The 15747-nt window shown below is 39.1% G+C and overlaps 1 protein-coding gene and 1 long non-coding RNA gene across 2 annotated transcripts in view; both read right to left on the reverse strand.

Moving 5' to 3' along the window:
- Window positions 1-15716, reverse strand: part of ADK (adenosine kinase) — a 544441-nt gene extending 528725 nt beyond the window's left edge. The window contains exon 1 of the mRNA XM_058543130.1: window positions 15651-15716. Within this exon, the coding sequence (XP_058399113.1) occupies window positions 15651-15715 (65 nt within the window). The 5' untranslated portion in view covers window position 15716. The remainder of the gene's footprint in view (window positions 1-15650) is intronic.
- LOC131407079 (uncharacterized) lies at window positions 131-11594 on the reverse strand. Its single transcript, XR_009220444.1, has 2 exons — window positions 10296-11594; window positions 131-2844 (listed from the first exon to the last, which is right to left on the reverse strand). It is a non-coding gene; the product is annotated as an uncharacterized LOC131407079 (long non-coding RNA).
- Window positions 15717-15747: the final 31 nt, after the last annotated feature.

A 15747-nucleotide genomic window follows, 5' to 3' on the forward strand; every position in this document is an offset into this window, starting at 1 on the left:
AAACAATTCATCATTCTGATAGGTCACTGAGATCTTCTTTGTATATTCACTCTTTCAGAAAATTTATTCCTCTACCAAATAAGCAATTCTACTATATTTACAAAAGAAAGAAAACACTGACCACAGGATCTTAATAAAATGTTACTGTTTATATGTTTATATAGAGGAAGTATATTTATCCTGAGAGAATTCTCCCCATGGACAAATGCAAGAAATGATTATTATAGTCAAAGCTCACTACAGTCAGGAGAAAGAACAGAAATGTAATCCAGGAGTGCATCTCTTGCCTCTACTGTTCTCCAGTACTGGATTTATTTCACACACAAACTCACTCCATGTAACAAGTAAAATGAAAGGTCCAAGAACCATGAAGTATTTTCAGGTAAGGGTTCTCTCTAACAACTCTTACAAACAGATAAGAACTTACAGCTAATACATGAATCCATTTTACACCACTGAGTACTACAAACATAACCCTAAGACATCTTTAAAGAGTTAGCATTCATTAATTCAACAAAAATGTAGAGCCTGTTATGTTGCAGTGAAGTAATCAATTAGGAAGCACTAACAGTTATTCAACTAGTTTCCTTATTTCGACTATCAGTAGACAAGACAGAACATGCACATACTGTACATACCAATAATGCAAAGTATGCAGTACAAACAGCCAGAGAAGGAGCCATTTCCAGGCTGTGTGACTAGGAAAGTTTTATAGAGAAGACAGATTTTGCTAGACCTCAACGAATGAGGTTTTGAGTGGGGAGATTGTTTTCATAAATATTTTCTGTACATGCTATAATGACACCACCTCCCTCATTCTACAAGGTCCTGGTGGAGTTGTTGATTAGAGTGTCCCTCTCAACTTCCATCCACTCCCCCACATAAACAAACATCACTGGCTCACACACTCACCCATACCCACTGGCATGTGTGGGCACGCGCATGCACACACGCGCACATACACACACACCAAGGGATTAGGAGTGAAAATATAGCCAAGGCTGGCCAAAATCCCCATCTCTGATACAGTAATTGGTTCAATGGTGGGTATGTAACCTAGGCAGAACCAATCAGTGTATTCTCAAAACCGATACATGCATGTGGAAAGTCTCTTCCATTGGGCTCATTGAGATTTTGGCTTGGGGTTGAGAAAGACCATCTTTCTTGTTACATTGAGATGGCCTGTGTGAGAAATAAATCCAATACCAGAGGATAATAGAGGCAAGAGATGCACTCCTAGAATGAGTCATATTTGGCTGGACTTCCCAGATGTTAGTAATTGAGTCTCTTAGAGACTTAGAAATGGTTCTACTAGGGATGCACCCAAGTCCAGCCTCAGCCTCTAGAAGGCAAATAGCCAACTAAGTACTTCAATATCATTTCTGATAATTCCTAATTTTGTGAGTGACCACATAGGCTACCTTCATATCTATAATCCTATATTTTCAGATAACATAGAAAAATAGTAGGGCTTACTAGTAACTAAATGTAGCTTACTGACTAAATAGTGAGACTGTTAATACAGTAACCAAATTGATGTGCCTTGAGCAGGTAAGAATTTCTTACATGATAGTTGCTGTACATATTTTTTTATTCTATTCTAAAGAAGATGCTGAAATCGGCATGCACGCAATTAAAGCCAAAATGCAAATGGAAACTCAGATGTTCTTATGTTGAAAGCTAATTACATTGCTTTCTAGATAACATATTTTTTTAAGAAATCATATGAAGCCACAAATACAAACAAAAACATCAGAAATAAAATATAGGAGGGAAACAACTTTAAATCTGCTTTGGAAGATATTCAAAAAGTATCTTCTGGGGGACAGCCCTGTGGCCGAGGGGTTAAAGTTCTGCGCGCTCCACTTCAGCAGCCCAGGTTCACAGGTTCGCATCCCAGGTGTGGACCCACTCCACTCATCAGCCATGCTGTGGAGGCATCCCACATGCAAAATAGAGGAAGACTGGCACAGATGTTACCTCAGGGCTAATCTTCCTCAAGTGAAAAAAGAAACAAGTATCTTCTTCAAGCAGTACGTGAAACTTCAGTTTGTGAGACCACTTCAATGAAATAAGCCTTCCAAATCTTCAAGTCCAAAAGTTGAAGACAAGTCGTTCCCTTAGTCAGTTACTATTGGAGAAGAAAAGCCTAATAACTCAACAACATAACCAGTACCAGTATTACAGTAGAGCTAGCCAAAAGAGATCTTTGAAATAAGCATCTATTTAGTAATGTAGAAGTGTAGAATGGGGATTATAGGAAACATCTAGCAACTGACTGTGATGAAAAATGATCGTTCCTGCACAATAGCCAACTTTTAAAAGCTGACTATTTAAATTTTAAGCTATTTAAATTTTTAATAAAAGTCCACAATCCTTTTGCTGAATCCTTTGGGCAAGATATGTTTTGGGGCCAGAATTTTATGGGATTCAGAAGTTTATGGATTTTAGGGAGGTAACACACTGTATGTATGATATATTTTGTAAACTGCCCAGGAGGGTTTCATGCAGTATGCCATTAACAGACTAATATTTCTACAGCAAAACATACATTTGTATCAGACAAATAAACACTACAGAGAGCCTAATATCGGTTCAAATTTTGCTACCAAATTAATTCATCTTAAGCATTTTAAAAAAACTTCCGGTTTTCAGAGTTTTTGAGATTTCAGAAACATAGATGAAAAGATGAAAACCTATACTAAAATCATAATACTTATTTTACAAAGTTTCAGATTAGTATCCCAGAGGTCCATTCTGTAATGGTGATATTTAGCCACTCAGCACTCAGCCAAATTATGTATTCCGTGCACATCAAATTTCTCCAGGTTAAAATCAAGAGTCCTAAAAACAAAAAAAACAAAACAAAACAAAAAAAATCAAGAGTCCTAATATACATGTTCAGTGTAGAAAAGTTGTAAAACACAAAAAAAGAATAAACAAAAACAACCCACAATCCTTCCACCTACAGACAACTAATAAATTTTTGGTGTCTCAACTTTCAGATTCTTTCTATACATATTAATATAATAATTAGGATCAAAATCTCTATGGTTTTAGTGTGGATCTTTGTTTTTATCTTACGATATACCTGGAATATCCATTCAACCTAAGGACTTTGATCTTTCTTAAATTCTGGAAAATTCTCAGCCATCATCTCTTCCAATATGGCCTCTCCACCATTCACACTATTTTCTATTTTTGGAACTCCCAGTTAGATGTGAGCTGGTGCCTCTCAATTTATATTCATATCTCTTAATTTCTCTTTACTTTTCTGTGCTCCATCTGGGTGAATTACTCAGTATTATCTTCCAATTCACTAATTTTCCCTTCAAATATGTTTGGTCTCGAGTTTAACCAACCTATTTTTTGTTCTAATTTCAGTAACTCCACTTTTTCTTTTACACAACCATTTACTTCATATCTACCTTTTTTTGATACATAACATGTTTTGTAATGGCTCTCACTTCTTTTATCTTTCTAAGGATCTTCAAAATACTTTAAGTCATTTTGCAATTGCTCTAATAATTCCATTAGATTTTGAATGAATTTATCTCCTGATGGTTGTATTTATTTTCTAAGTAATGGTCTTCCTCATATGTTTGCATGCTTACTTTCCCTTCCTTTTTCTAGCGGTTTTCAAGTAGGCCAACCCCTCTTCCAGAGCCCATGCCCTCCAAGCTTGGTGCTCTTGTAGTAGGTCATAGTGGGGAAATTACAGTTCCCAACTCTGAGCCATCTGGCAGCTCAGCCACTTCTGTGTCACCACTTCAGGTCCACAGCTTTTTAAAGCAACAGCAAGGAGCAGAAGCTTTCAGCCTTCTTTTCATCTAGCCCCAGCCCAGCTCTGAGTTTCATCCAGGGTATCAGACCCCAGTTCCCCTCCACAGAGTTATTTCCACCAGTTCCTGAACCCAGAGTCTAACTGCATGTTTCCTTTCCATTTTAGTCCCTGGAGGTATTTATCTTGTTCTGGAGTACACCTACATCTTTTCATTTTTCTTTCACTTATTTTATTGAGGTCATAATGGTATATAACTGTAATTTCAGGTATACATTATTATTTATCAGTTTCTGAATAGACTGCATTGTGCTTACCACCAATAGTCTTAATTTTTATCCGTCACCATATATATGTGCCCCTTTACCCACCCTCCCAACCCCCTTCCTCTCTGGTAACCACTAATGTGTTCTCTTCATCCATATGTTTGTTTATCTTCCACATGAGTGAAATCATATGGTGTTTGTCTCTCTCTGTCTGACTTATTTTGCTTAACATAATACCCTCAAGGTCCATCCATGTTGTTGCAAATGGGACAATTTTGTCTTTCCTTCATGGATCAGTAGTATTCCATTGTATATATACACCACATCTTCTTTTTTTTTTAATTAATTAATTAATTTATTTATTTATTTTTCCCCCAAAGCCCCAGTAGATAGTTGTATGTCATAGTTGCACATCTTTCTACTTGCTGTATGTGGGACGCGGCCTCAGCGTGGCCAGAGAAGCGGTGTGTCGGTGCACACCCGGGATCTGAACCCAGGCCGCCAGCAGTGGAGCGCGCGCACCCAACCACTAAGCCACGGGGCCGGCCCTACACCACATCTTCTTTATCCATTCATCTGTAGCAGGGCACTTGGGTTGCTACCACGTCTTGGCAATTGTGAATAATGCTGCAATAAACATAGGGGTACATAAATCTCTGAATTATTGATTTCAAGTTTGTTCGATAAATACCCAGTAGTGGGATAGCTGGGTCATATGGTATTTCTATTTTTAATTTTTTGAGAAATTTCCATACTCTTTTCCATAGTGGCTACACCAGTTTGCATTCCCACCAGCAGTGTATGAGGGTTCCCTTTCTCAACATCCTCTCCAACATTTGTTATTTTTTGTCTTGGTAATTATAGCCATTCTGACAGGTGTAAGGTGATACCTCACTGTAGTTTTGAATTTCCCTAATAATTAGTGATGTTGGACACCTTTTCATGTGCCTGTTGGCCATCTGTATATTTTCTTTGGAAAAATGTCTGTTCATATCCTCTGCCCATTTTTTGATCGGGTTGTTTGTTTTTTGTTGTTGAGTTGTATGAATTCCTTATCTACTTTGGAAATTAACCCCTTGTCAGATATATGACTTGAAAATATTTTCTCCCAGTTGGAAGTTTGTCTTTTCCTTTTGTTCATGGTTTCCTTTGTCTTGCAGAAGCTCTTTAGTCTAATGTAGTTCCATTTGTTTCTTTTTTTCCTTTTCTTTCCCATGCCTGAGTAGATATGGTATTCGAAAAGATGCTGCTCAGGCCAATGTCAAAGAGTGTACTGCCTATATCTTCTTCTAAGAGTTTTATGGTTTTAGGTCTTACACTCAAGTCTTTAATCCATTTTGAGTTAATTTTTGTGTATGGTATAAGATAATGGCCTACTTTCATTCTTTTGCATGTGGCTGTCCAGTTTTCCCAACACCATTTATTGAGGAGACTTTCCTTTCTCCATTGCATGTTCTCAGCTCCTTTGTTGAAGATTAGCGTTCCATAGATGTGTGGCTTTATTTCTGGGCTTTCAATTCTGTTCCATTGATCTGTATGTCTGTTTTCGTTCCAGTATCATGTTGTTTTGATTACTATAGTTTTGTAGTATATATATATATATATATATTTTTTTTAAGGCATATTATTATTTTTTCCCCCCAAAGCCCCAGTAGATAGTTGTATGTCATAGTTGCACATCCTTCTAGCTGCTGTATGTGGGCCGCGGCCTCAGCATGGCCAGAGAAGCAGTGCATCGGTGCGCCTGGGATCCGAACCGGGGCTGCCAGTAGCAGAGCACGCGCCTTTACTGCTAAGCCACGGAGCTGGCCCCTGTAGTATATTTTGAAGTCAGGTATTGGGTGACTCCAGCTTTGTTCTTCTTTCTCAGGATTGCTTTAGCTATTTGGGGTCTTTTGTTGCTCCATATAAATTTTAGGATTCTTTGTTCTATTTCAGTGAAGAACATCAGTGGGATTCTGATTGGGATTGCACTGAATCTGTAGACTGCATTAGGTAATATTGACATTTTAACTATGTTTATTCTTCCAATCCATGAGCATGGAATATCTGTCCATTTCTTTATGTCTTCTTCAATTTCTTTCAATAATGTCTTATAGTTTTCAGTGCATAGGTCTTTCACCTCCTTGGTCAAGTTTATTCCTAAATATTTTATTCTTTTTGTTCTGATTATAAATGGGATTGTATTCTTGACTTTTCTATCTGCTAGTATGTTATTAGTGTATAGAAATGCAACTGATTTTTCTAAGTTGATTTTGTACCCTGCAACTTCGCTGTAGTTGTTGATTATTTCTAATAGTTTTCTGGTGGATTCTTTCACGTTTTCTATATATAGGATTATGTTGTTTACCTATATGTAGGATCATGTTGTCTCCAAACAGCAAGAGTTTCACTTATTCCTTTCCAACTTGGATACCTTTTATTTCTTTTTCTTGCCTAATTGCTCTGGCCAAAACCTCCAGTACTATGTTGAATAGGAGTGGAGAGTGGACACCCTTGTCTTGTTCCTGTTCTCAGAGGGATGGCTTTCAGTTTTTCACCATTGAGTATTCTGTTGGCTGTGGGTTTGTCATATATGGCCTTCATTATGTTGAAGTACTTTCCTTCTATCCCCATTTTATTGAGAGTTTTTATCATAAATGGATGTTGGATCTTGTCAAATGCTTTCTCTGCATCTATTGAGATGATCATGTGATTTTTATTTCACATTTTGTTAATGTAGTGTAGCACACTGATTGATTTGAGGAAGCTGAACCATCTGTGTGTCTCCGGTATAAATCCCACTTGGTCATGGTGTATGATCCTTTTAATGTATTGCTGTATTTGGTTTGCCAATATCTTGTCGAGGATTTGTGCATCTATGTTCATTAGCAATATTGGCCTGTAATTATCCTTCTTTGTGTTGTCCTTGTCTGCTTTTCTTATCAGGATGATGTTGGCCTTGTAGAATGAATTAGGAAGCATTCTGTCTTCCTCAATTTTTTGGAATAGTTTGAGAAGGATAGGTATTAAATCTTCTTTGAATGTTTAGTAGAATTGTCCAGAGAAGCCATCTGGTCCCAGACTTGTGTTTTTTGGAAGATATTTTATTACTGTTTCAATCTCTTTACTTGGGATTGGTCTATTCAGATTCTCTATTTCTTCTTGATTCAGTTTTGGGAGGTTGTATGAGTCTAAGAATTTGTCCATATTCCATTTCCTCTAGGTTATCCAATTTGTTGGCATATAGTTTTTTGTAATATTCTCTTATAATCCTTTGTATTTCTGTGATATCCATTGTAATTTCTCCTCTATCAGTTCTATTTATTTGAGCCTTCTCTTTTTCTTAGTGAGTCTGGCTAAGGATTTGTCCATTTTGTTTATCTTCTCAAAGAACCGGCTCTTACTTTCAATGATCCTTTCTACTGTTTTATTGGTTTCAATTTCATTTATTTCTGCTCTAATTTTTATTATTTCCCTCCTTCTGCTGACTTTGGGCTGTTTATTCTTTCTCTAGTTCTGTTAGGTGTAGTTTAAGATTACTTATTTGAGATTTCTTCATTGATCCAGTGGCTCTTCAGTAGCATGTTGTTTAGTCTCCATATATTCGTGACTTCCCCAGCTTTTTTCTTGTAATTGATTTCTAGTGTCATAGCATTGTGGTCAGAAAAGATGCTTGATATGATTTCAATTTTCTTAAATTTATTGAGGCTTGCCTTGTTTCCCAACATATGGCCTATTTTTGAGAATGTTCCTGTGTATTCTGCTTCTTTTGGATGGAATGTTCTATATATATCTATTAAGTCCACCTGGTCTAATTTTTCATTTGAGTCCACTACTTCCTTGTTGACTTCATGTCTGGATGATCTATCCATTGATGTAAGTGGGATGTTGAGGTCCCCTACCATTCTTGTGTGGCTGTTAATTTCTCCCTTTAGGTCTCTTAATAGTTGCTTTATATACTTTGGTGCTCCTGTGTTAGGTGCATATATATTCATAAGTGTTATGTCTTCCTGGCAGAGTGTCCCTTTTATCATTAGATACTGCCCCTCTGTCTCTCACTGCCTTTTTTTATCTTGAAGTCTGCTTTGTCTGATGTAAGTATGGCAACATCTGCCTTCTTTTGCTTCCATTTGCTTGGAGTATCATATTCCATCCCTTCACTCTGAGCCTGTGTTTGTCTTTAGAGCTGAGATGTGTTTCCTGGAGGCAGCATATTGTTCAGTCTCATTTTTTAATCCATCCAGCCACTCTGTGTCTTTTGATTGGAGAATTCAATCCACTGACATTTAGAGTGATTATTGATATATGAGGGCTTAATACTGCCATTTTATCTCTTGTTTTCCGGTTGTTCTATATTTCCCTTGTTTCTTTTCCCTTGTATTTCTGACTGCCATTTCAGTTTGGTGGCTTTCTGTGATGGTTTTCTCAGTTTTCTCTTTGTTTATGATTTGTGGCTCTGCTCTGATTTTTTGTTTAGTGGTTACCATGAGGTTTGTATAAAAGATCTCATAGATCAGACAGTCCTTTTTCTGATAGCCTCTTATCTTCATTAGTCTAAGCAAGTTCCATCCCTCTCCTCTTCCCCGTCTAAGTTATTGTTGTCACAAATTATTCTGTTTTGTGTTGTGAGTTTATGATTAAAATGAAGTGTTTGTAGTTATTTTCGATGCTTTCCTTCCATTTATCTTTTATGTTATAATTGTTTGCTAACCTGTTCTGATAGACAGCTGCAATTTTCTGATTTTGTCTGTCTATTTATCTCCTTGCTCAAGGCTTTGTAAATCTTTGCCTTTTTGTTTCAGGTATGAGGCCATCCTTGATCATATCTTGTAGGGGAGGTCCAGTGGCAATGAACTCCCTCAGCTTTCGTTTAATCTGGGAAAGCTTTTATTTCTCCATTGTATCTGAAGGATAGTTTTACCAGATAGAGTATTCTTGGCTGAAAGGTTTTGTCTTTCAGTATTTTGAATATATCATTCCAATCTCTCCTAGCCTGTAACGCTTCTGCTGAGATAATCCACTGAAAGCCTGATAGGGGTTCCTCTGTAGATTATTCTCTTCTGCCTTGCTGCCCTTAATATTCTGTCTTTGTCATTGATTTTGCCAGTTTTACTATTATATGCCTTGTAGAAGGTCTTCTTGCATTGATGTAATTAGGAGTTCTATTAGCTTCATATACTTGTTAGTCAGGTTCCTTCCCCAGGTTTGGGAAGTTCTCAGCAATTATTTCTTTGAACAAGCTCTCTGCTCCTTTCTCCCTCTCTTCTCCCTCTGGAATACCTATAATCCTTATGTTGTATTTCCTAATTGAATGGATATTTCTCGAAGAATTTTTTCATTTTTTTTAAGTCTTAGTTCTCACTCCTCCTGCACCTGAAGCATTTCTATATTTCTGTCCTCTAAATCACTAATTCTGTCCTCCATTCTGTCCTATGATGTCCTCCATAACATCAGCTCTGTTTTTTAAGGTTTCTAGATTGTTTTTTTCCTCATTCATTGTGTTCTTCATCTCCAGAATTTCTGTTTGTTTTTTTTAGAGTTTCTATCTCTTTGGTGAAGAATTCCTTCTGCTCATTAATTTTATTCCTGAGATCATTGAACTGTCTTTCTGAGTTTTCTTGTAACTCACTGAGTTTCTTTATGACAACTATTTTGAATTCTCTGTCATTTAGATTGTAAATTTCTGTAATTTTAGGATTGATTTCTGGAGACTTGTCATTTTCCTTCTGCTATGGAGTGTTAATGTAGTTCTTCATAGTGTTTGATGAAGTGATCCTCTGCCAGTGCATAGTGGTAGTGTCAGATTGCAGATTTCACCTGCCACCTCTTGTGGGGGGGGGGTAGGGGTGGCAGGAGCTGTGTTTTCCAAACCTACCACATCTGCTGGAAGTTGTGCCAACAGGGCTCATCTTCGTTTGCCTGCTGGCTGCAGCCACTTGTCAGATCACACACACACATGCAGGTGCTCTGGTGCTGATCAACTGCGTTGGCCGGACACTGGCTCAGCTGGCACGCTAGGCGCATGGGGGCAGGTGCTTTATTTCACAAGCATGTGCAGGTCACACTATGTTTGGTGGGGTGCCCAAGCAGTGGCTGAGCTGCACCACTCGTTGTGGAGCGTTCCCACGGGCCAGGCTGCATTCCAAAAGCAAAAGCATTGGTTTAGATGTCTAACCCCACCTCCTCTTACAGTCACACACCAGCTGCTGCATGAGGACCCATGACCTAGACTGCTGCCACTGGTGATGGGGAGTGGATTTGCTCACCCCCTTCCACTGCTTCGCAGGGATCGAGCAGCTGCACCTTCAGATGTATGGCTGCATGGATCTCTCACGTCTTATTGTGCTTTGTAGGGAATCCTCTGTTGGTTAATGAATGTCCATTTGGTTGAAACTTAGTGGGGGAGAAACTAAGGGAACACCTCACTCTGCCATGATGCTGATGTCACTCTTATCATTTTTCTTTTTAAATCTGTAATTGCTACATTTGGATCAGAGTAGGGAGTCAAAAGCAGAATAAACAGTACCATAATAATAACAGCTAACATTTACTGAAGACTTACTATGCGCCAATTTCATATTCATTTTCTCATGAAATATTCTCAACAATCTTTTGAGGTAGGTACTATTACTATACCCATTTTATAGGTGATAAAACAGAGGTACAAGGCCAGTAAGCAATCTTCAAGATTACCAGCTAATAAGGACCAAGAGTCAAATCAGTTGTCTGATTCCAGAGACCATGCTCTTAATCACTGCTCTACTCGCTTCCATCCTGACCAGAATGCTCTTTACCATTTTGATTCTCTCTCTTCTTTTTTCCACTTAACTGTGAACATTTTGCACACAGGCAGAATTTTAATCGATGGAAGGGAAGTGGAGCCATATTACAGGTAGAAAGCAGCATATCAACCTACTGTTTTATTTAGTGTTATTCAGTCTAGGCCTACACCTAAAATAAGGAACTACTTTTCAACGCCCATCTTTTTTCCTAGAGCCCTTCTCACTTTCCCTGGGCTCCAAGCACTTCAGGCTTGCCCCTGAATATCCATGACCATCTAAGCAGGCTTTCCTCTGGCTCTGTCTCTCTACCACCCTCACTCTGCTCTACTACATATTGCCCAGGAAAGGACCTGATTAAGGCATTCATACAAAGTACCTCAGGAGACTTTTGTCTTCCATTTTCCCTCATAGCTCAAAGCCTTAATCTTAAAGGATTAAATTTGTGAATATAAGTGAACAGCATGCTATTTCATCCAAAAAGAGCCAAACTCAATTTCAGGCTGCGTTAATAAAAATATAAGTTCTAGAAAAGTGAAGGTTATCAGTCCCACCCTATGTTGTGCAGATTAATTCATTCAACAAACATTAACTGAACAGCTCCTAACGACCAGGCACTGTGCAACACTAAGGACACACAATCATCCTTTCTCTTTTCCAGTCTGCATATATTTTCCTTATTTAATCCTCACAATGACCCCTCCAAGAACAGTGTGTTCAGTTTATAAAAATAAAGTAATCTTCCAGAGAATTTTCTGAAAGAGAAAAAAATGTGGTTTGGAAGAAGAGGTTACTGAAGTTGTTGCTTGGTCACCTAAGATACTTACAGACTTTTATTCCTAGGGTTACCATGCAATTTTAAAACACAGGGTCCTTAGTGAGGTACGAGATGGTGGCGGAGGGGAGTCCAAGTGAAATGGTTAGGAAGCAATAATTTGAGAAAAGCTCAACATTTGCTGATTGGAGAATTGCAGTTTGTTTCCTTTTTAGTATTAAAAGTCATGACTCAGAACACTCTTTAATTGCTAATGTCAGAGAAAGTTACAATGTGGGCTCTTAGGATTCAACTCTTCCTAACATCAACTTCAGAGCTTACAAATATTTGCTATGATGAATAAGTAAAGCTATGCCTGAAGAAGATTAGGCAGAACTTGAGAGTGGAAGTAGAGACACTAGTTAGGAAGCCAATACAAAGTCTAAGCAAGACACAGTCTAAACTTGAGTTGTTGCAGCAGGAATGGAAAAGGAAAGGCATTTATAAGACATTACTGAAGAAGAAAAGACCAACTTTGATAACTACATGTGGATGGAAAATGAAGCAAATATCTAAGTTCTAAACTTTGGAGAAACAGCAGTTAGTGGTGCCGTTAACAGATGCAGGAACCATAGAAGAAGGTGCAGATTTAGGACAACAGGTGTATTTAGTTTGGTACATATGACTTCGAAGTGTCAGCAAGACACTCAGAAGGAGATATTGAGCAGATAGTTAAAATTAGGGTCTGAGAGCTGAAGGATATAGAGATAGAAAGATCACACCTGTGAAACCCTCCAGTACAAAGCCTGGAATCCCTACATCTTCTGCTTTAGCCAAACCAAACCATCTGTAGTTCCCCAACAGAGGCAGCTCTCCTCCATCTCCACCTCTAAACAAACATTCCTATAAAGCCACATACCCTACTTTATACCTGGTTTATTCCTTGTCATCTTTCAGAATGCTCAGGTATCATTTTCCCAAACCCTACTCATTTCCCACCAAAAGGGTGGTACCTGAGTCTTACCTCTCTATATATATGTACCTAATATTTAGCACTATGCCTAAATTAGCAGGCACTTAAAAGTCTGACTGAAAGAACAGACTTGGCATGTGCTCAACAAGACTTGGAAGGAACTGTATCCTCTTAGATGTGACCACTAAAGAAATGAACTTGGATGAGATTTCCAAAGGAGAAAAAAGAACTATGTGGTCCTAGATATAGGTAATCATCATGGAACATCTTCATCTAGGGAGCAGTTCCCGAGAATGCTTCTGAACTTTTTTCAGCCCTAAATATCTCACCTGTAACATGGGGATCACTACTGCTACCTCACAGATTGCTGGGAAAATTAAATGAGATAGCATATATAAAGCAGGGAGTATAAAGTCTGGGACTCAACTAATGTTCCCTTCTGTTCCCCAACCCAATGCAAAACATGTTAGAGCCTGCCTATTTCTTTGCAACTTTAGTAACTGCTTTCCCCTGAAAAGCAATCCAACCTAGAAAATAATGGATATTTGAAAAAGAGAGGCTAGACTTGTCAGATGCTTTCCGTAGAGCAGAGTTTTTTCAATCTCAACACAACTGTCAATTTTGGCTGGATAATTCTTTGTTGTAGTGGGCTCTCTGTGCATTGTAGGATGTTTAACAGCATCTTTGACCTCTACCCACTAGATGCCACTAGCACTCCCCACCAAAAATGTCTCCAGACATTGCCAAATGTCCCCCGGGGGGCAAAATTTCCCCTCATTGACAACTGCTACCTCAGAGCTAAATGAAATTCTCACAAAGCTCTAATCCATTCCCTGACATCTACAAATATATCTCATAAATGTATTTGTTCCCCACTCACTGATTCTACACATTAAATTATGCTTAGATTTTATAAGCCTTTCTCCTTAAAAGTTAATCGGAACTGTTAACTAGCCCCTTAACTGTCAAGCAGTCATCAGAGATAATGCATGCAGTCTAACCACTCAGTGCATTATCACACTGCAATCCTTAAAGCCAAACTAATATAATGAAAGTAGGAAGAACCAATTCCAAAAGGTCTTTACACAAAATTAAAAGATTTGTCCCAGTACTCAAGCGTCTCATCCTTAACTTCATGTCTAGAGGTGGCACTAACTAAGTAGATATTGTATAAAATGAGTTTTAGTTGCCTAAGGACTTTTACAAATTTTAAATTACACTAATGGCATATATAAAAATATATATATATATAAAATGCATTATATGTATTTAAGAATTATTATGTATCATATGCCCATATATTGCAACAACATAAAAAGTTATGTACACTAACAAAAAAACAGAAGCAAAAGTAGAGAAACAAAAACTGAGTTAACAGTTCACTAGGGTTTCTGGATAAACTGCTCTAAGTTAATAAGTATAGCATGGTAATTAAGAGTACAGACTTGGAATCAGACTACCTGGATTAAAATCCCAACCCCATCACTTACTAGATAGGTGACCTTGATCAAGTTACTTAACCTCTCTATGGCTCTTTCCTCCCTGGTAAAATGGAGATTATAGTATCTACCTTGTAGGGTTGTTGTGGGATTCAATCAGTTAAAATGGATAAAATGCTGAAACAATGCCCAGCACATACTTAAGTATTAAACATTAGAATTTATCATTATTTTTAAGGATGCATAGGCAGAGAAAAGTGTATCTTGGGTGGCTGTATAAAAATAGGCATAGTAGAGTCAAACAACAATCAACTTGCACGCATATGCTCTGGATCCGTATTTCAGTTCCTTATCTAAGTGTTTAATTTGGGCTTCAATTTCCTCATCTGTAAAACAGGAAACCACTTTGACAATGGATTAGCATAAGGGAAAACCTAAGGCCGTATGTCTAGTAAGATAGTAGGGAAAAGTTGCATCTGTCTTCCAACTCGGTAGAGGAAACTTTATGTAGGAGGTGCCTTTTAAGGAAATATTCTAAAAATGGGCCCAGAAGGGAGAGCACATGCCTCGCACCCAGGTAAAGCCTTTGCTTTACTCTATAGTTTGAAAGCTTAAAATAAAAATAGAACATCTTGAGTTGTTAAAAAAAAGTTTATTTTCTTCGTATAAGGTAGGTACGGGTAGGAGGAATGCATTAAAGGCACTGGTCACTGTCAATTCAAAACAGCATGAACACTCCGCCAGGCCCCTGTGAACTTTTCTTTTCAATTCTGAATGATTCATTCTTTTGGAGGAAAAAAAGGGTAATGTTGGAAGAAACAAGATTTCTCTTTTATAATCAGGAGTGTCCTAATAGTTTTAAATCAATTTGATATGTCTATTTTTAGATTAAAAAACCACTGCCTCCCAACGAACATTTCAAAATCAAGGACTGTGCGCGCTGCATGTTATACTTATTAGGAAGGAATATTTTAGCAAACAACTTTTTACAAGTAAAAGTTGCATCATCAAGCACATGTGAGGCAGGTGTTAGGGGCAGAACTGTCCCCATTGCTGCCAAAACGTGGAAAGAAAAATCAACCTTTCCTATCCATTCAGCCAAAGACGGCCCCGGTAAAGCCTCGGAGGCCGGGTGTATGTCCCTGATAGAGGGTCTTCAAAGGTGCCAACTTTCAGAGTGTGAACGAAAAGAAAGGTCAAATCGTCCTCTTGGGACACTTGACGAAAAATCCCCGATAATTCTTTCTTTGCCTCAGCGTAGAGCAGCAGCTGGGCCTCCTCCTCGTTAACCCCCAGCGAAGAGGAGGCGGCCGCGTATGACTGCTCTGGTCCAATCTCCTCCTCTGGGGGTCACAGTACCGACAGGGAGGGCTCCCACGTGGCGCCCGCAGCCTGGCCACAGCTGGCTCGGCCTTCCCACCCCCACCCCTCGGCTGGCGTTCTGATTGGCCAAAGGCGGCCGGAGTCGCTCCAGAGCAGCGGCGATTCGGCCAAACTGGGCGGGCACCGCTTGAGGGGTCGCAGCCTTGCGGGCAGCTCCCCGAGCAGCCGGTCCTCCGTGTTGGCCCCATGCCCGCAGCGAAGGCACCACCCAGTGCCGGAGCCGCGCAACCCCACGTGGGCCCTGGTTAGCGGCAGACGCCGTCGCCCTCCACCCTACGTCGGGTAGCCCTCACCTCAGCGCTCGCGGCGCCTCCACCTTTAGCTTCTTGGGCTTCCGCTCCTCCTCAGCCGCTGCCATCTTCGCGCTCCCACCCTACTTAAGCTCCAGCC

The sequence above is a fragment of the Diceros bicornis genome, chromosome 6 (assembly GCF_020826845.1).
Source record: "Diceros bicornis minor isolate mBicDic1 chromosome 6, mDicBic1.mat.cur, whole genome shotgun sequence".
NCBI classification, from domain to species: domain Eukaryota; kingdom Metazoa; phylum Chordata; class Mammalia; order Perissodactyla; family Rhinocerotidae; genus Diceros; species Diceros bicornis.